At 38.5% G+C, this 20,755-nt stretch overlaps 1 protein-coding gene across 1 annotated transcript in view; it reads left to right on the top strand.

The window, feature by feature from the left end:
• Positions 1–20,755, top strand: part of DGKK (diacylglycerol kinase kappa) — a 119,199-nt gene that overhangs the window by 71,853 nt on the left and 26,591 nt on the right. Inside the window, exons 8-12 of the mRNA XM_027091314.1 lie at positions 3,019–3,121; positions 7,919–8,102; positions 8,822–8,930; positions 9,727–9,866; positions 10,782–10,863. Of these exons, the coding sequence (XP_026947115.1) occupies positions 3,019–3,121; positions 7,919–8,102; positions 8,822–8,930; positions 9,727–9,866; positions 10,782–10,863 (618 nt within the window). The remainder of the gene's footprint in view (positions 1–3,018; positions 3,122–7,918; positions 8,103–8,821; positions 8,931–9,726; positions 9,867–10,781; positions 10,864–20,755) is intronic.

The raw sequence follows: 20,755 nt of genomic DNA, 5'->3' as shown, positions 1-20,755 counted from the left end.
TTTTCCTGTAATTGATATATAGTCTCGTAGCATTGTGGTCCAAAAAGATACTTGATATGATTTCAATTTTCTTAAATTTACCAAGACTTGATTTGTGACCCAAGATATGATCTATCCTGGAGAATGTTCCATGAGCACTTGAGAAGAATGTGTATTCTGTTGTTTCTGGATGGAATGTCCTATAAATATCAATTAAGTCCATCTTGTTTAATGTATCATTTAAAGCTTGTGTTTCCTTATTTATTTTCATTTTGGATGATCTGTCCATTGGTGAAAGTGAGATGTTAAAGTCCCCTACTATGATTGTGTTACTGTCGATTTCCCCTTTTATGGCTGTTAGTATTTGCCTTATGTATTGAGTTGCTCCTACGTTGGGTGCATAAATATTTACAATTGTTATATCTTCTTCTTGGATCAATCCCTTGATCATTATGTAGTGTCCTTCTTTGTCTCTTCTAATAGTCTTTATTTTAAAGTCTATTTTGTCTGATATGAGAATTGCTACTCCAACTTTCTTTTGGTTTCCATTTGCATGGAATATCTTTTTCCATCCCCTTACTTTCAGTCTGTATGTGTCTCTAGGTCTGAAGTGGGTCTCTTGTAGACAGCATATATACAGGTCTTGTTTTTGTATCCATTCAGTGAGTTTGTGTCTTTTGGTGGGAGCATTTTATCCATTTACATTTAAGGTAATTATCAATATGTATGTTCCTTTTCCCATATTCTTAATTGTTTTGGGTTTGTTATTGTAGGTCTTTTCCTTCTCTTGTGTTTCTTGCCTAGAGAAGTTCCTTTAGCATTTGTTGTAAAGCTGGTTTGGTGGTGCTGAACTGTCGCAGCTTTTGCTTGTCTCTACAGGTTTTAATTTCTCCATCAAATCTGAATGAGATCCTTGCTGGGTAGAGTAATCTTGGTTGTAGGTTTTTCTCCTTCATCACTTTAAATATGTCCTGCCAGTCCCTTCTGGCTTGCAGAGTTTCTGCTGAAAGATCAGCTGTTAACCTTATGTCCCATAGATTTTGGACAGTTATGTTTCCATTTTCATTTGTCTCAAGGTATATTTTTATTTCTTCTTTGATTTCTTCACTGACCATTGGTTGTTTAGCATCATGCTGTTTAGTCTCCATGTGTTTGTGTTTTTTCCAGTTCTCTTATTGTAGTTGATTTCTAGTTTCATAGTGTTGTTTTCTGAAAAGATGATTAATATGATTTTAATCTTTTTATATTTAATGTGACTTGTTTTGTGGCCTAACATGTGATGTATCTGGAGAATGTTCCATGTGTACTTGAAAAGAATGTGTGTTCTGCTGCTTTTTGATGGAATGTTTTTACCTTAATATATAAGGTAATCTATATATAAGGTAATATATAAGGTAATCTCATCTAATGTGTTAAGGCCAGTGTTTCTTCATTGATTTTCTGTCAGATGATATATCCATTGGTGTAACTGGGGTATTATAGTTCCCTACTATTATTGTATTTCTGTCTATTTCTTCAGTTATTTCTGTTAATATTTGCTTTATATATTTAGGTGCTCTTCTGTTGAGTGCATAAATGTTTACAAATGTTATATCGTCTTGTTAGATTGACCCCTTTATCATAACTTAATGTCCCTCCTTGTTTTGTTACAGTCTTTGCTTTAAAGTCTATTTTGTCTGATATAAGTACTGCTACCATGGCTTTCTTTTAATTTCCATTTGCATTGAATACCCTTTTCTATCCTATAACTTTCAGTCTGTGTGTGTCTTTAGATCTGAAGTGAGTTTCTTACAGGCAGCATATATATCGGCCTTGTTTTTGTATCCATTCAGCCACTCTACATCTTCTGATTGGAGCATTAGTTCATTTAAATTTAAAGTGATTATTGATAGGTATTTACTTATAGCTATTTTGTTCATTGTTTGCTGGTTGTTTTTGTAGTTCTTCTCTGTTCTTATCTACTCCTCCCGGTTTCTTTCCTTGTGTTTTGATGGATTCCTTTAGTATGATGTTAGGGTTCCTTAAGAAAGTAAATCTTATAACCAACAAGGACCTACAGTATAGCACAGGGAACTCTGCTAAATATTCTGTAATAACCCAAATGGGAAAAGAATGTGAAAAAGAATAGATACATGTATATGTATAACTGAATCACTTTGCTGTATACCTGAAATTAACACAACATTGTTAATCAATTATACTCTAATATAAAATTTAAAATTTTTTTAAAAAGAGAGTAAATCTTAAAAGTTCTCATCACAAGGAAAAAAAATGTAACTATGTATAGTGATGGATGTTAACTAGACTTATTATGGTGACCATTTCACAGTTTATACAAATATCAAATCATTATGCCGTACACCTGAAATTAGTGTAATGCTTATCTCAGTTATATTGTAATAAAAAAGAAGATGACTCTGATTGTCCTCTGGATCTCTTTTAATTGTTTTGCATAATTAGGCCAGATTCATGTCTTCTAGGAACTGTGTAGCTTTCCAGGAAGTGATGCTTGAAGATATCAGAAATCTGGGAAATATGCCATTAGTGGGGAAGGCAGCAGAGTCTACACCTTTTCACTTCCCAGTTGTTTGACCTTGAGCAAGATCCTTTACCTCTCTGAGCTTTGGTTTCTTCATTTCTAAAACAAACTTAATATGTCTTCCCTACAGCACACAGTTGTTGTAAGGAATGAAGCATAACAACATGTTATCAGGATTTGCACTCTTATACTGCAAGTAAACTACCCATTGTGTAGGCCACTAAAATTGTGCCCTAGGACTGGCATCTGTGCAGTGCCTGTGATATGTATCTTCTGAAAACCACCTTTGAAAGGAACAGAGTTCAGAGGTCACACTCAGGGATGGTGCAGGCTCAGAGTGGAAAGAGAGATTGAGTCAGGGGTATGTGTATGGCACCAAATCTCAGAAAGGGAGTTTTGAATACTGAGCACTTAAATTTTGGAATTGGGACAAAATGCTGATCTATCTTATCCTTTTCTCACCCCACTCAAGTTTTTTCTTTCTTCTCCTGTTGTTCCAGGTGCATGATGACTGCAGGAGACGGTTTTCCAAGGAATGCTGGTTTGGAAGTCATCGATCATCAGTCATTCCTCCCACTGCCCTCAGCGACCCCAAGGGTGATGGTGAGTAGCTAAACTTTAATACATTGGGGAATACATTGGGGAGGGAGGGAAGATGTAAAGCCTAGAGAAAAAGACTGCAATTAAATTAATCTGGTCAACCAATCAAACATTTCTAGGAGTACGAGTGTGCATATGTGTATAGACAGCTCATGTTTTCCTTTAGACTTTTGGGATGGTGAATATTGCTTATGGTGTATATGTATGTGGGCATGTTCTTTGTAGTCTCTGTCAAAATTGTTTCCAAATGATCAGAATTGATTTCAGCTTTTACATGATTTTGAGACAGTAGATAATCCATGAAATAATTTTTTTTGCTTGCTGCCTACTTCATTGCCAAGGAAAAGCCAGCATTAGCTAGGGGGCAAGGATTCCTGTAACGATTACAACAGTTTTAGAACTAGACACAGCACATGTGTACATGTGTGCACATACGTGTACATACACTCTGAGCCACTCTAGTCTCTTCCAGTTCATTTCCCAACCCCAACACAGATACAGACAGACATTGATACATGGAATGAGCCACTCACACAGTTTTCTGCAGGCAAGCATACTCATATGTCCCCATAATGACATGAACAGACACACATCCCTCACTCAGGGATGCATGCATATATTATTCTCAGAACTACTCAAATATTTATCCACATAGAGTCACTTACCAGATAGCTGACTAGAGAGATGATGAGATTGATGACTTGGTATATAAGAGACACTTGACTGGCTAGGAGAAAGAAGGGCCTAGGGACAAGATGGAAAAGTATCAAACTAGTCAGCCAAGTCTACTCAGGCTGCTAATGAAAGTCAATGAAGTCTTGAATCTGAGACTTTGCTCAACCCCACAGGGACCTGGGGAAGATGTCTTTGGGCAGACTGAAGGATGGCCGCCTCAGCATCTTATAAATCACCCCCAAATAGGTGTTAAGGGGCTGCCACCTCTCCTTTGTAATTGGCCCAACATGTTCTGTGTTCTTGTGGAAGTTGGGTTTTTTAGTTTGTTTTTTCCCATCTTATATCATTTCTTATTCTTGTTATAGATGGTCAACTGATAGCATTACTACTTTCTTTTGCTTTCCACCGATGACATATTATTGCTTAGAAGCACCTGTGCTAAGCCATTCTTTTTGTGTAATGTCTCATACAATGCCCCATGAGTTAGCTTTTAGCCTTTCATCCTAGTCACCTGCAATCTTGATCCAATTGAATGTCACTCTTGAGAGCCCTTCTTTCTATCATGTGTTACTTGGCCTGTGGTTTCTTAGGAGTATCTTTTGAAACCTCCATATCTTCTTGACTCCTTCTGGCTTCTTGGCCTAGGCAAATACACTCTTTAATATTCCCTGTTGGGAAGTCCCACCCATCTTAGAGATGATGAGGTCATTAAAGATGATCTGGTCCAACCCTCTGGCCAGGCTAGGGAATCCCTTCTCCAGCATCCAAGGTGGCGGTATCCATTTGATGACTTTCTGAGGAAGCACATGCCATTGCTGATTAGCATTCATTCATTATTTATTCAGTCAACAAACTCTAATTTCTGATGTCTTCTAATTTCCCTTTTTCCTACCCTATCTGCTTGGTAAATTTCTTCTCTCATCCTAGAGGGTGAGAGCAACGTCAAACATTGTCTCCTGTTTAAAGACTTCTGTAATTGCCCCTCCCCATTTCTCCAGACAAATAAATTACTTCCTTTGCTGTAAACCCAGAACACATATCTCAGAGCACTTAACACACTATATTATAGTTCGTCACATGTATGTCTCCCACTCCAGACTGTGAGCTCTTTTATCACTAGCACTTAACTCAAACCCGATACATGGTATATTCACAGTCAAGATTTGTTACATGAATTCATTAATACATTTACTGAATACTGCGTATATGTAAGGCTCAGTGATAACAATGTAGAGAATAAGATATGACTAAGACAGGATCCCTGATTTATATGGGGGCAAAACAGTATAATGCAGTATTTGTCAAATACAAGAATGCCTCAGAATCATCCAGAAGGCTTTTTAAAACACAGATTTCTAGGCCCTATGCCCCTGCCCCAGAGCTTTTGATTCAGTAGATCTGGGTAGGGCACAAGAATTTCCATTTCTTACAAGAAATGATGCTGATACTACTACTCCCGGGAGCATACTCCATCATTTACTAACTGTGTGACCTTGGGCAAGTTACTTAACCTCTCTGTGCCTCATGTATCATTTGTTTTCTGCCAATAGGGAATAAAAGTTATACTCAAGTGCGTTATGCGTGTTAAATGAGTTAGTATCTTAAAAGAGGATCTTAAAATACAGGAAGGGGAGCAGGAAGCCAACCTTATGCTAATTTAGCATCTTTCTGTGGTATGAACTGAACAAATTTGAGAGGGACTCTTGGCTCCTTGGTTTTGGGCACTGTGATTATATTAACTTAGCTCAAAGAAGCACGATCCTTTTTTTTTTTTTAAGCTCTTTCAGACTGTTGACTCATCTGGAGCTTAAAGTCAAGTAAATCCCCTAAGCCCTTTTCACGCTTGATGCTGCCAAGCCAAGTTCCTATTGTCTTGTTCTGCTGCAACTTATGTCCTTATGCCTAAAGGCCAAGCTTCACATTTATCCCCTTTTCAGCTTGTTTACTTTGACCCTACTGCCTGTTAAGGTCATTTTTCAATCTTGATTCTGTCATCCAGTGGCTCTACCTCCTGCTTTAGGTACTTCAAAGTTGACAAGCTAGCCTTCCATGTTTTTATTTAAATTGGTTAACATTGTTGAATAGTACTGGACATTCCCTTACAATTAACATCAGCCTATTCAAAAGCAACCTTGTGGACATGATCATTTACCTGGTTATGAATCTGCCTAATATCACTATATTCCAGCCCAGAATACCATTTTTGTCACCTTGTTCACAGGATTCGTCTAACATTTTGTTGTCATTTTATGTGGGCCCTGTAACCTCTCTCCCTCACTTACTCCACAGCAGCCATGCTATTCTCTTCACTGTCCACAAACATCCCAGGCAGTCTCCCTTCTCTGGGCGGGTTCTTATTCTTCCTCTTGACCCCCAAAAAACTCTTCCCCCAGATACCTGCATTGCTCACTACCTCATTTCATTCAAATGTCATCTCACCAGAGAAGCCATCCCTGGCCACCTGTCTAAAACAACACCCCCATCAGTCTCCATTCCCCTTTTCCTGCTTTATTTTTCTTCATATCGCATTATTTTCTATATTTATTTGTGTATTTATTTATGGTCTGCATCGTTCCATTAGAATATAAATTCCACAAGAGCAAAGATCATTTATATCTTGTCTATCACTGTATATCGGAACATAACAAGGACAGACACAAAGAATGCCCTCAATACATATATGTTGAATGAATGAATGAATGTCTTAACTACCATTGTGTTAACATATATTTTGTAAAATAAAATATTGAAAAGGGATAACATGTTCAGGGAGGGTAACTACTTCCAAGCTATGCTACTGAAGGGACATAGCAGACTCCCCTTGCAGCTATGAGCCCTGGCAAGCCCTGAAGTTTTGGTGCATGACAGGCTAGCTGGCTTAGGAGGTCTTCAAGCTCCACTGGCCAGTGAGTAGAAATTGGCCCATAGAGGAAGCTTGCTTTAGATTTTTCCAGGCAAAACAGCCATGAAATCTGCTCAAGTCAGCAGTCTTCCTCTTCAGGCTCCCTTTTACCCAGGTTACAACAAATGGGACACTTCAACTTGCCTCTCTCCCTGTGGCACACACCATTCAGGAGCAAGCCACATGCTTTTTTCCCTTTGCATTTATTTTTGCTGGGGCATCCCTGGCAAGCCACGAGCTCAGAGGTTTGGAGGCTCACAATTTGTCTCGCATCTCCTATGAGGCCATTGCTCACTGCCTGTCTCCCTGCCAACAGGCTCTATGACCCAGTATGAGCTGGCAGGCTATGGCAATTTAGACTGCTATAACTCCACTTCTCTATGGGGAACTTCAGTGCTGGAGATTATTAAAAGACTCTCTCTTGTCCAGACAATTTCCCTATAGTCTTGTTTCCCCTGATAATTGGTATGATAACTTAGATTGCTCTGCCAGAACTTTAGAGGAGCGATTAAAGCTCCCTGCTTCACTCCACATTGATATGTTCTGTCATTAGCTCCTGGCTGAAAGGCAGCCTTTTCTCCCCATCCTTCCTGACCTTGTATCTTCTCAGTGTAAGAACTGAGCTATCCCAGGCAGAGAGAGGACAAGTTGGGTGTGCTGATCCTCCTCCTGGGCTCTCAACCTTCTCCTTCTTCAGTTTTCCCTTGACATTTTATTGATCTTTGGTTGTGGCACCAATTTTTTTTATTCCTTGTGTTCCAATACACTGCTGTGTATGAATCTGTCTCCCCAGCTTGAGGGCAAGAGCTAGACCCCTAGCAGTATGTAGCATGATGATTGGCATATAGTAGTTGCTCAGCAAATGTTGGTTACCTGGCAACAGCTGGGCAATGACCAGCTATTGTTGTTTTCTTAAATAAAAGCCCTTTTGGTTTGCATCTAACTTCCCCTCTGTCCCTCAGTCTCAGAGGCACAGGGAAGCTGTGGGAGGTGTTGGATGTCTATTATCTTGATTGTGGTGATGGTATCATGGGTGTTTGCATATGTCTGAACTCATTAAATTGTACACATTAAATGTATGCAGTTCTTTGTATATCAATTATACCTCAATAAAGTTGTTTTTTAAAAAGTCTTTGCAAAATTTGATGTTAAGTCATGCCTTGCTTCCATCTAAATGGCCCTTTTCTTTTTTTCCCTTTTCTTTCTGTTGTATGCATTATTAGGCCAATTAGTAGTATCTCCAGATTTCTGGAATCTTGATTGGTCTTCAGCCTGTTCATGCCCCCTTCTCATCTTCATCAACTCCAAAAGTGGCGATCACCAAGGGATCGTCTTCCTCCGGAAATTCAAGCAATACCTTAACCCGTCTCAAGTGTTTGACCTTTCGAAGGGTGGACCTGAAGCCGGGTAAGCATGGGGTAAGGGATGTAGTTGTGGGTACAGAAGGGACTCCCCCCTCTACACATTCTAGAGTAGGATAGGCTTCCTGGAATTAGTTCCAGTACCTGGGCAGGAAAGGTCTATTTTCTCAAGTCAGGACACAAACACAACTCCACAGCATCTTGAGTTGGCTGGTTGGAGGACTTTTAGCCCTCTCCCAGAAATCCTTTCAAGCCTATGTCCTGCTCTCAGATTTGCTTCACCTTTTCCAGTTGGAAAAGGTAACTATGTCTCCTGACTTCAGAGGAGGAGGCAAATGGATATTATTTTCCACCATTCCTGTCACTCACTCTTTTTCTTGGGGGCAAGTAGATACATCTCTACTACAGGCCTGTTTTATTTAGAGACCATCTGGCTGTTCAGCCCTGGTTTCTGTGAACCCACTGGCAACTGTGCAAGATATTCTTCCTGGGCCTCAGCAAGTAGATTAGGCTAGGCAGCTAGTAACTTCCAGAACAAGGTTGGGCAAAGAAGAGTGTAGGTTGAGGCAAGGCCTGATCTCCAGGATTGCCTGTGGGAGCATTCCCTATGATCTTAGGTACACAGATAGGGGTTAAGAGAAAGGAAACATGTAGCCTGATAGCAGGGTGCAGAAGCAGCAGTCCTTAGCTCCTGGCACATTGTAGGAAAGAGTTGTAAAACTCATCAGCTCATGAAATAACTCCCCTTTCCCCTCTTCCTTCCAGGCTCTGCATGTTCAAGAACTTTGTTCGCTTTCGCATTGTGGTTTGTGGTGGAGACGGCAGCGTGAGCTGGGTCTTATCTCTGATTGATGCCTTTGGATTACAGGAACGGGTGAGTCCCTAGCTGACTTAATTTAGCCATTGCTAAAGAGACTGGCAGTGTGGCGCTGCTTATCCCAAGAAGTCCCTGGTCTTTACTCTCCTTGTCTGTAAAATACTTGATCTATCCTGGAGAACATTTCCTACTGGTTTCACAGTCAACCTGACTGGTAGATTCCCAATCTAAGCCTGCTCACCTATACCATTTTCTGGTTATCTAATAGTAGGAAGGAAGAAAGAGGAAGTTAGCAGAAAAAAATGAGCAGTGCTCTATTTCCCAAGCCCCAAAATGAAGATTTGAAGGGGAGGAAAGCAAGAAAAACAGAAGTGGCATCAGGCAGCATTCAACTCCCAATTCCCTACCCCTCCTGAGGACACTGAGTTTCTTCCCTAAGTCTCTAGAGTAGCAGAAATGTTCCTCTACTTCTCCCCCCTCTCCCTAAGCAGCCCCCTGCTCTTCTGACTGCAGTGGCTTTGTCTCCTTAAGGCACCTTACCTCTTTGGCCCAGCCTAGATAGAAATTTGTGGCTATATATCTCTTTTAAAAGCATGGCTACAAATATTGTCATATTCCAGCAACGTGTCCCCTTACTGAGTAGGTTCTGTATTGCCAAGAGTGGGACCCAACTCCTTAGGGAAAATTTCACTCAACTTCAAACATCTTCCTATTACACTTCCTAAAATCATAGGTCCCTTATTGCCACTAGTTTTGAGACCATATTTTTTCCCCAAAAAGCACCCTCTGGGTTCTTTTATGGGTGGATCTTGGTAGGATTGTCTGAAAAGGGTGCCCGGTTTTGTTCTTGCAGTGTCAGCTGGCAGTCATCCCTCTTGGAACCGGTAATGATCTGGCCCGTGTCCTCGGCTGGGGTGCGTTTTGGAACAAAAACAAATCACCTCTGAACATCCTCAACAGAGTGGAGCAAGCTAGTGTGAGGATTCTAGACAGGTGAGTAGCTGAAAGATGAGGTCATTGTGGCTTTTCCATTCCCTTGCCAGTTACTCCCAGTGACATCATCTCAGTCAGGAGTGTTCTAAACTCCCTCACAGAGCTTCATTGCCTTTCTGGCTTCGGTGCAAGGAATTTTGGGGGACTTTGCCTATTAAGAAGCCAGGGTCTACTGTGTATCCTTTAAACATCACTGAAGCCCCTCTTCAAACTTAAAAGATCCTAGAGCAGGAGCACCCATTGGTAAATTTCAAGGGTTCTATAAACCTACTTCAAATTGCATAGCTATTTATCCATGTAAGCATATTTTTTCCTTGGGAAAGTTTCCATCTTTCTGTTCTATTCTAGGATAGTATAGAAACTATTCTATAGCTTCATCAGGTACTCAAAGAAACTCAAAAAAAGAGGGCTCATAAACAACTGGCCTGGATTATCTGTGCCCTAGAGAAGAGACAGTATTCTCCTCCAATCTTCTGAGAAGAAAGACTTTCTATGTGGGGGCATAGTATTTGATTTATGGCTGCTCATAAGGATAACCTGGGGAGCTTTTTCAAGGTACCAAGCTGGGCCCTACCACAAATATTCTTATTCAGTAGGTCTTGGGTAGAGCCCTGGTATGTGTATTTTACAAAAGCACCTCAGGTGATCTTGGTAGTTACCACTGCTTGAGAAGCACTGCTCTCTGAGAACTCTGTGGTGGAATTCCTTCCATCACACTGGCCTTGAGAAGTCATGAAGCAGAGGTCTCTCTTGGGATATACCTTGAGATCAGGTGACCTGAGATAACTTGGGCAACCCCTACAACTCATCCCTACCCATCACATAAATATTTTGACCCCTTTCGTGACATGTGAAGCATTGGTGCCAACCTGTGATGAAACAGAGCCCTAAATATCTGTCTAAACTTCATTTCAGATGGAGTGTGATGATCCGTGAGACTCCCAGACAAACCCCATTGCTAAGAGGACAAGTTGAAATGGATGTACCCCGATTTGAGGTAACAACTGCCTAGCTATAATTCAGGCCAACATCTTTATTACACATTGAAATAATAGGCTAAACCCAGAGAGAAGCTTTTGTATAGTCCATGGGCTTGATAAGGATGAGATCATTCAGGATTGGGGACATTTCAATTAGCAGTTATTTACCAAAAACTGTGTTAGGTGTTGGGGATATAATTCAGTCAGCCATCTACTTATGCAGTCACTCAAAATATTTATGGAAAGTATGGATTAACTACAGTGTGTTCCTTCCTCTTCAATTTTTGGAATAGATTGAGAAGAATATGTATTAACTCTTCTTTGTATGTTTGGTAGAACTCCCCTGTGAAGCCATCCAGTCATGGACTTTGGTTAGCTGGGAGTTTTTTAAATTATAAATTCAGTTTCACTATTAGTGATCAGTCTGTTCAGATTGTTTATTTCTTCCTGATTCAGTCTTTAAAGATTGTATGCTTCTAGAAATGTGTCTGTTTCTTCTAGGTTGTTCAGTTTGTTGGCATATAACTGTTCATAGTATTCTTTTATGATTTTTTGAATCTCTGTGGTATTGGTTGTTATGTCTCCTCTTTAATTTCTTATTTTATTTGGGTCCTCTCTCTTTTCTTCTTGGTGAGCCTCACTAAAGGTTTATCAATTTTATCTTTTCAAAGGACCAGATTTTGGTTTCATTGATCTTTTCTATTGTTTTTTTGGTCTCTGTTTTATTTATTTCCTCTCTGATCTTTATTATTTCCTGCCTTCTGATGACTTTGAGCTTTGTTTGCTCTTTTTCTAATTCTTTTAGTTGGTAATATAAGTTGTTTGAGATTTTTCTTATTTCTTGAGGTAGGCCTGTGTCACTGTAAACTTCCCTCTTAGAACTGCTTTGCTGCATCCCACAGATTTTGGAATGTTGTGTCTCCACTTTCATTTGTATCGAGGTATTTTCTGATTTCCTCTTTGATTTCATCATCGTCTCATCTTTTTTTTTAACATCTTTATTGGAGTATAATTGTTTACAATGGTGTGTTAGTTTCTGCTTTATAACAAAGTGAATCAGCTATACATATACATATATCCCCATATCTCCTCCCTCTTGTGTATCCCTCCCACACTCCCTATCCCACCCCTCTAGGTGATCACAAAGCACTGAGCTGATCTCCCTGTGCTATGTGGCTGATTCCCACTAGCTATCTATTTTACACTTGGTAATGTATATATGTCCATGCCACTCTCTCACCTCCCTTCCCACTCCCCGTGTGCTTAAGTCCATTCTCTATGTCTGTGTCTTTATTCCTGTCCTGCCTCTAGGTTCATCAGAACCTTTTAAAAATTTTTTTTTAGATTTCATATATATGTGTTAGCATATGGTATTTGTTTTTCTCTTTCTGACTTACTTCACTCTGTATGACAGACTCTAGGTCCATCCACCCCACTAAAAATAACTCAATTTCGTTTCTTTTTATGGCTGAGTAATATTCCATTGTATATATGTGCCATATCTTCTTTATCCATTCATCCGATGAAGGACACTTAGGTTGCTTCCATGTCCTGGCTATTGTAAATAGAGCTGCAATGAACATTGTGGTACATGACTCTTTTTGAATTATGTCCCATTGATTTATTTAGTAGCATGTTGTTTAGTCTCCTGTTTGTGTTTTTCCATTTTACTTCCTGTAATTGATTTCTAGTTTCATACTGTTGTGGTCAGAAAAAATGCTTGATATAATTTCTATCTTCTTAAATTTGTTGAGACTTGTTTTATGGCCTAGCATGTGATCTATCCTGGAGAACATTCCATGTGCAATTGAAAAGAATGTGTATTCTGCTGCTTTTGGATGGAATGTCCTGTAGATAAGTCTAACTGTTCTATTGTGTCATTTAAGACACCATTTCCTTATTGATTTTCTCTCTGGATGATCTGTCCATTAAAATAAGTGAAGTGTTGGGCTTCCCTGGTGGCGCAGTTGTTGAGAGTCCGCCTGCCGATGCAGGGGACACAGGTTCGTGCCCCGGCCTGGGAAGATCCCACATGCCGCAGAGCGGCTAGGCCCGTGAGCCATGGCCGCTGAGCCTGCGTGTCCGGAGCCTGTGCTCCACAACGGGAGAGGCCACAACAGTGAGAGGCCCGCGTACTGCAAAAAAAAAAAAAAAAGTGAAGTGTTAAAGTCCCCTACCATTTTTGTATTATTGTCAATTTCTCCCTTCATGTTTGTTAATATTTGCTTTATATATTTAGGTATTCCTGTATTAGGTGTGTATATGATAAAGAGTGTTATATCCTCTTATTGTATTGATCATTTTATCATTATATAATACCCTTAATCTTTTGTTATAGACTTTGTTTTAAAGATTATTTTGTCCTATATGAATATTACTACCCCTGTTTTCTTGTTGTTTCCATTTACATGAAATATCTTTTTCCATCCTCTGACTTTCAGTCTGTGTGTGTGTCTAACTCGAAGTGAGTCTCTTGTAAGCAGCATATAGATGGGTCTTCTTTTTTCATCCAATCAGCCACCCTATGTCTTTCAATTGGAGTATTTAGTCCAATGACCTTTAAAGTGATTATTGATAGGTATGTACTTATTGCCATTTTGTTAGTTGTATTCTGGTTGTGTTTGTACTTCTCTGTTCTTTTCTTCTTCTTTTAGTTTCTTCCTTTGTAGTTTGATGGTTTTCTTTATTGGTTTGCTTCTGTTCCTTTCTCTCTAGTTTTATATATCTATTGTAGGTTTTTAATTTGTGGTTACCAAGGGGTTCCTATATGTTGACCTACAACTGTATCTACTTTTTAAAAACTGTTACTCATTTAACTTCAAACACATTCTAAAATATTTACTTTTTTTACTCCCTTCCCCCACATTTTGTGTTTTTAATGTCATATTTTACATCTCCATGTTTATCCCTTCACAGTTTATTGTAGTTATACTTGATTTTAATTTTTTTTCTTTAAATCTTTGTACTAGCTTACTTACTTGGTTGATCCTCAGCCTTTATTATATATTTGCCTTTACTAGTGGAATTTGTTCCTTTCCCATAGAAATTTACTTTTTGTTATAGCCTTTTCAATTAGAGAAAACCCTTTAACATTTCTTTTAGGGTAGGTTTAGTATTGCTCAATTCTTTTAGTTTTTGCTTGTCTGAGAAGTTCGTTATCTCTCCTTCAATTCTAAATGATAATCTTGCTGGGAGAGCATCCTAGCTTGCAGGGTTTTCTCTTTTAGAACTTTATATGTATATCATGTCCTTCCTTCTGGCCTGCAAGTTTTCTGCAAAATATCAGCTGATAGCCTTATGGGGATTCCCTTATATATGACTCTTTGATTTTCTCTTGCTACCTTTAGAATTCTTTATCTTAAGCTTTTGCCATTTTAATTATTATGTCTTGGTATGCATCTGTTTGGGTTCATCTTCTTTGGGACACTCTATGCTTCTTGTACCTGGATATTGGTTTCCTTCTTCAGTTTCAATAAATTTTCAGCCATAGCTTCATCAAATACATTTTTAAGCCCCCTCTCCCTCTCTCTTCTTCTGGGACCTCTATAATGCTTATGTTGGTATGCTTTGTGTTGTCCCAAATGTCCCTTAAACTGTTCTCATTTTTTTTTAATTTACTTTTTACTATTCTGATTGCATGATTTCCATTATTCTATCTTCCAGATCACTTATTCATTCTTCTGTATTACCTAGTCTGCTGTTAATTCCTTCTAGTGTGTTTTTCATTTCACCTTTTAAATTTTTTAATTTCCTTGTTAAAATTCTGTGTTCATCTATTCTTTTCCCTAATTCAGTTAGCCTATCTATTACTAATGATTTGAATTCTTTATCTAGTAAATTGTTTATTTCTGTTTTATTAGTTGGTTTTTTTTCAGGGGTTTTCTCCTGTTCTTTCAATGAAACAAATCCCTCTGTCTTCTCATTGTTCTTAACTTTTGCTGTCTCTAGTCTATGAAATTAGATGAAACAGTTACCTTTTCCAGTCTTGAAGGTGTGTCCTTGTGTATGAGCATCCCCATACAGTCTGCATGTGCCCAGTGACTTTGGTGAGAGAGCTAGATCTGACTTGAGCACAAGTCATGTCTTTCCCTAGAGTGTGCTGGCAGCTATCACCTTGGTAGGAGGTGGTGCTGCAGATGGAGCAGCGAGAGCTAGAGTCATGTGTGAGCCAGGGCTTCTCCCTTTTTCAGTGGCCAATACCACCCTCTTGGGGCTGGGGGCAGGTCCCAAATTGCTGGAGCAGAAGCACTGAGGGTCAAGTCCAAGATGGCTCCATTCCCTCTAAGTGTGTTCTTTCCCCCATCCCAGCACCATCACACTAACCCCAGAGGGGAACAGTGCTGGAGCAAGAGGGGCTGGAGCAGGCATTTGGCATGGGTGTGGGCGTGGGTTCAGGCTGTGATGTCCCCAGTTCTGCTTGGAATCCTGGAATACTTCTGATGTGGTGCCTCCATAAACGCCAGGTTGCTGCCCCTGCCCCATTCAAATGCCATTTGGGGTCTGGGCTGGCATAGTCCCTCAAATCTGAGCACTCCCCTCAGCCACCCTCACCCTAGTGTAGAGCTAGGTGAAGCAAGTGGGGTAGAACACGTGCTTGGTTCAGGCTGGCTGTGTGCCAGAGTGGTTGCAGGAAACTGGCCAGAGTCCCATTCAGTTTCAACCTGTTTTTTTCTGCCTTGTTTCAGGAATAAGCAAGTGTGTGTGTGCTCTTCACTAGCAGAGTGTAGGTTTCTTTTGTTTGTTTGTTTGCTGTACAATATATCAAAGTTGCTTATTTATTTTATACATAGTGCTTTGTATCTCTTAATCTGATACCCCTATCTCACCCCTCCCTATTCCCTCTACACTGGTAACCACTAGTTTGTTCTCTACGTCTATAAGTCTGTTTCTGTTTTTTAAATATACATTTGTTTTGTTTTTCACATTCCACATGTAAGTGATAAAATAGAGTATTTGATTTTTTCTCACTGACGTATTTCACTAAGCATAATACCCTCAAGGTCCATCACATTGTTGCAAATGACAGAATTCCATTCTTTTGTGGGGTGCTGAGTAGTATTCCATTGTATATATAAACCACATCTGTATCCATTCATCTGTTGATGGGCACTTAGGTTGCTTCCATATCTTGACTATTGTAGATAGTGCTGCTATGAACATTGAGGTACATGCATCTTTTCAAATTAGTGTTTTCATTTTCTACAAATACATACCCAGCACTGAAATTCCTGGATCATATCATAGTTCTATTTTTAGTTTTTTAAAGAAACTCCGTACTGTTTTCTATAGTGGCTGGAAACAATGTACAACCCCACCAATAGTATAATAACAAACCCCAACATTTGTTATTTGTAGACATTTTGATGATGGCCATTCTGACAGGTGAGGTGATATCTCATTTTTGTTTTGCATTTCTCTAATAATTAGCAATGTTGAGCATCTTTTCATGTGCCTGTTAGCCATATGTATGTCTTCTTTGGAAAACTTTCTATTCAGGTCTTCTGCCCATTTGTTGCCTGGGTTTTTTATTTTTTTGATATTGAGTTGTATGAGCTGTTTGTGTATTTTGGATATTAACCCCTTGTCAGCCACACCATTTGCAAATATTTTCTCCCTTTTCATAGGTTGTATTTTCATGTTATTGATAGTTTCCTTTGCTGTGCAAAAGCTTTTTAAGCTTAATTAGGCCCTATTACTTTATTTTTGCTTTATTTCCTTTGGCTTAGGAGACGGACCCAAAAACATATTGTTACGATTTTTGTCAGTGTTCTGCCTATGTTCTCTTCTAGGAGTTTCATGGTGTCATGTATTACATTTAGGTCTTTGAACCACTTTGAGCTTACTTATATACATGGTCTGAGGGAATGTTCTAATCTCATTGTTTTACATGTGGCTGTTCAGTTTTCCCAGTACCACTTGCTGAAGAGACTGTCTTTTCTCCATTGTATATTCTTACCTCCTTTGTCATAAAGTAATTGACAATAGGTGTGTAGGTTCACTTCTGGTTCTCTATTCTGCTCCTTTGATCTATGTGTCTGTTTCTGTGCCAGTACCATGCTGTTTTGATTTCTGTAGCTTTGTAGTATATTCTGAAGTCTGGGAGGGTTATACCTCCAGCTTTGTTCTTTTCTCTCAAGATGACTTTGGCAATTTGGAGTTTTTTGTGGTTCCCTATGGATTTTTATTTGTTCTCATTCTGTGAAAAATGTCATGGATATTTTTATAGGGATTTCATTAAATCTGTAGATTCCTTTATGTATTATGGCCATTTTAACAATATTAATTTTTCCAATCCAAGGGCACAGGATGATATCTTTCCATTTCTTTGAATTATCTTCAATTCCTTTCATCAATGTTTTATAGTTTTCAGATTATAGGTGTTTCACCTCCTTGGTTAAGTTTATTCTTGGTATTTTCTTCTTTTTGGTATGATTTTAAACAGGATGATTTTTTACTTTCTGTTTCTGAAATTTCATTATTAGTGTATATAAATGCAACAGATTTCTGTATGGTAATCTTGTATCCTTCAACCTTGCTGAATTCATTTATTAGTCCTAATATTTGGGGGTGGAGACTTTAGAGTTCCCAATATAAAGTATCATGTCATCTGCAAATAGTGACAGTTTTACTTCTTCCCTTCCAATTTGGATGTCTTTTCCTTCTTTTACTTCTCTGATTGCTGTGGCTAGAACTTCCATTACTATGTTAAACAGAAGTGTAAGAGTGGGCATCTTTGTCTTGTTCCAGAACTTAGTGGGAAGTCTTTCAGCTTTTCACCATTGAGTATGATGTTGGCTATGGGTTTATCATAATGGCCTTAATTATGCTGAGATATGTTCCCTCTATACCCACTTGGATAAGAATTTTTATCATGAATGGATATTGAAATTTTTCAAATGCTTTTCCTGCATCTACTGAGACGATCATTTGATTTTTATCCTTCCTTTTGTTAATGTGCATCACATTGATTGATTTGTGAATGTTGATTCACCCTCTTGACCCTGGAATAAATCCAACTTGATCCCTTTTATATACTGTTGTATTCAGTTTGCTAATATTTCATTGAGGATTTTTGCATCTATATTCATCAAAGATATTGACATATAATTTCTTTTTTTGTGTGTGTAGTTTCCTTGTCTGGTTTTGGTATCAGAGTAATGGTGGCCTTGTAGAATAAATCTGTGAGTGTTCCTTCCTCTTCAAGTTTTTGGAATAGTTTGAGAGGGATAAGTATTAGCTCTTCTTTATATGTTTGTTAGAATTCCCCTCTGAAGCCATCTGGTCCTGGATTGCTGTTTGCTGGAAGTTTTTTCTTTTATTACAGATTCAATTTTACTTGTAGTGATTAGTCTGTTCAAATTGTCTGTTTCTTCTTGAAGCAGTCTCGGCAGGCTGTATCTTTCTAGAAATTTGTTCATTTCTTCTAGGTTGTCCAATTTCTTGGCATATAACTGCTCATAGTATTCTCTCATGATTTTTTTACATTTCTGTGTTATTGGTTGTTATGTCTCCTCTTTCATTTCTTATTTTGTTTATTTGGATCCCCTCTCTTTTCTTCTTGGTGATCCTGGCTAAAGGTTTATGAATTTTATTTATCTTTTTAAAGAACCAGCTCTTAGTTTTATTGATCTTTTCTATTATTTTTTGGATCTCTATTTTATTTATTTCCCCTATGATTATTATGTTTATTATTATATATTATTATTATTATATTATTATTATTTCCTTCCTTCTCCTGACTTTGGGCTTTGTTTCTTCTTCTTTTTCTAATGCTTTTAGGTGGTAAGATGTTTACTCAAGATTTTTCTTGTTTCTTGAGGAAGGCCTGTATTGGTTCTAACTTCCCCCTTAGAACTGCTTTTGCTACATCTCATATCTTAGGAAGTTGTGTTTCCGTTTTCATTTGTCTTGAGGTATTTTCTGATTTCCTCTTTGGTTTCATCATGTCCCATTGTGGTTTTTTTTAACACCTTTATTGCAGTATAATTGCTTTACAATGGTGTGTTAGTTTCTGCTTTATAACAAAGTGAATCAGTTATACATATACAAATGTTCCCATATCTCTTGCATCTCCCTCCCTCCCACCCTCCCTATCCCACCCCTCTAGGTGATCACAAACCACCTAGCTGATCTCCCTGTGCTATGCGGCTGCTTCCCACTAGCTATCTATTTTACGTTTGGTAGTGTATATATGTCCATGCCACTCTCTCACTTTGTCAAAGCTTACCCTTCCCCCTCCCCATATCCTCAAGTCCATTCTCTAGTAGGTCTGTGTCTTTATTCCCATCTTACCCCTAGGTACTTCATAACCTTTTTGTTTTCTTAGATTCCATATATACGTGTTAGCATACAGTATTTGTTTTTCTCTTTCTGACTTACTTCACTCTGTATGACAGACTCTAGGTCCATCCACCTCACTACAAAAAACTCAATTTCGTTTCTTTTTATGGCTAATATTCCATTGGATATATGTGCCACATCTTCTTTATCCATTCATCTGATGATGGACACTTAGGTTGCTTCCATCTCCTGACTATTGTAAATAGAGCTGCAATGAACATTGTGGCACATGACTCTTTTTGAATTATGGTTTTCTCAGGGTATATGCCCAGTAGTGAGATTGCTGGGTTGTATGATAGTTCTAATTTTAGTTTTTTAAGGAACCTCCATACTGTTCCCCATAGTGGCTGTATCAATTTACATTCCCACCAACAGTGCAAGAGGGTTCCCTTTTCTCCACACCCTCTCCAGCATTCATTGTTTCTAGATTTTTTGATGATGGCCATTCTGACTGGTGTGAGATGATATCTCATTGTAGTTTTGATTTGCATTTCTCTAATGATTAATGATGTTGAGCATTCTTTCATGTGTTTTGTTGTCAATCTGTATATCTTCTTTGGAGAAATGTCTATTTAGGTCTTCTGCCTGGTTTTGGATTGGGTTGCTTGTTGTTTTGTTATTGAGCTGCATGAACTGCTTGTAAATTTTGGAGATTAATCCTTTGTCAGTTGCTTCATTTGCAAATATTTTCTCCCATTCTGAGGGTTGTCTTTTTGTCTTGTTTATGGTTTCCTTTGCTGTGCAAAAGCTTTTAAGTTTCATTAGGTCCCATTTGTTTATTTTTGTTTTTATTTCTATTTCTCTAGGAGGTGGGTCTAAAAGGATCTTGCTGTGATTTATGTCATATAGCATTCTGCCTATGTTTTCCTCTAAGAGTTTGATAGTTTCTGGCCTTACATTTAGGTCTTTAATCCATTTTGAGTTTATTTTTGTGTATGGTGTTAGGGAGTGTTCTAATTTCATACTTTTACATCTACCTGTCCAGTTTTCCTAGCACCACTTATTGAAGAGGCTGTCTTTTCTCCACTGTATATTCTTGCCTTCTTAATCAAAGATAAGGTGACCATATGTGTGTGGGTTTATATCTGGGCTTTCTATCCTGTTCCATTGATCTATATTTCTGTTTTGTGCCAGTACCATACTGTCTTGATTACTGTAGCTTTGTAGTCTGAAGCTACAGTATAGTCTGAAGTCTGGGAGCCTGATTCCTCCAGCTCCATTTTTCGCTCTCAAGATTGTTTTGGCTATTCGGGGTCTTTTGTTTTTCCATACAAATTGTGAAATTTTTTGTTCTAGTTCTGTGAAAAATGCCAGTGGTAGTTTGATAGGGATTGCACTGAATCTGTAGATTGCTTTGGGTAGTAGAGGCATTTTCACAATGTTGATTCTTGCAATCCAAGAACATGGTATATCTCTCCATCTATTTGTGTCATCTTTAATTTCTTTCATCAGTGTCTTATAATTTTCTGCATACAGGTCTTTTGTCTCCTTATGTAGGTTTATTCCTAGATATTTTATTCTTTTTGTTGCAATTGTAAATGGGAGTGTTTTCTTAATTTCACTTTCAGA

The sequence above is a fragment of the Aethalodelphis obliquidens genome, unplaced genomic scaffold (genome assembly GCF_003676395.1).
Source record: "Aethalodelphis obliquidens isolate GAN/ISIS:26980383/991018 unplaced genomic scaffold, ASM367639v1 scaffold71, whole genome shotgun sequence".
NCBI classification, from domain to species: domain Eukaryota; kingdom Metazoa; phylum Chordata; class Mammalia; order Artiodactyla; family Delphinidae; genus Aethalodelphis; species Aethalodelphis obliquidens.
This window is presented reverse-complemented; position numbering and strand designations above follow the sequence as displayed.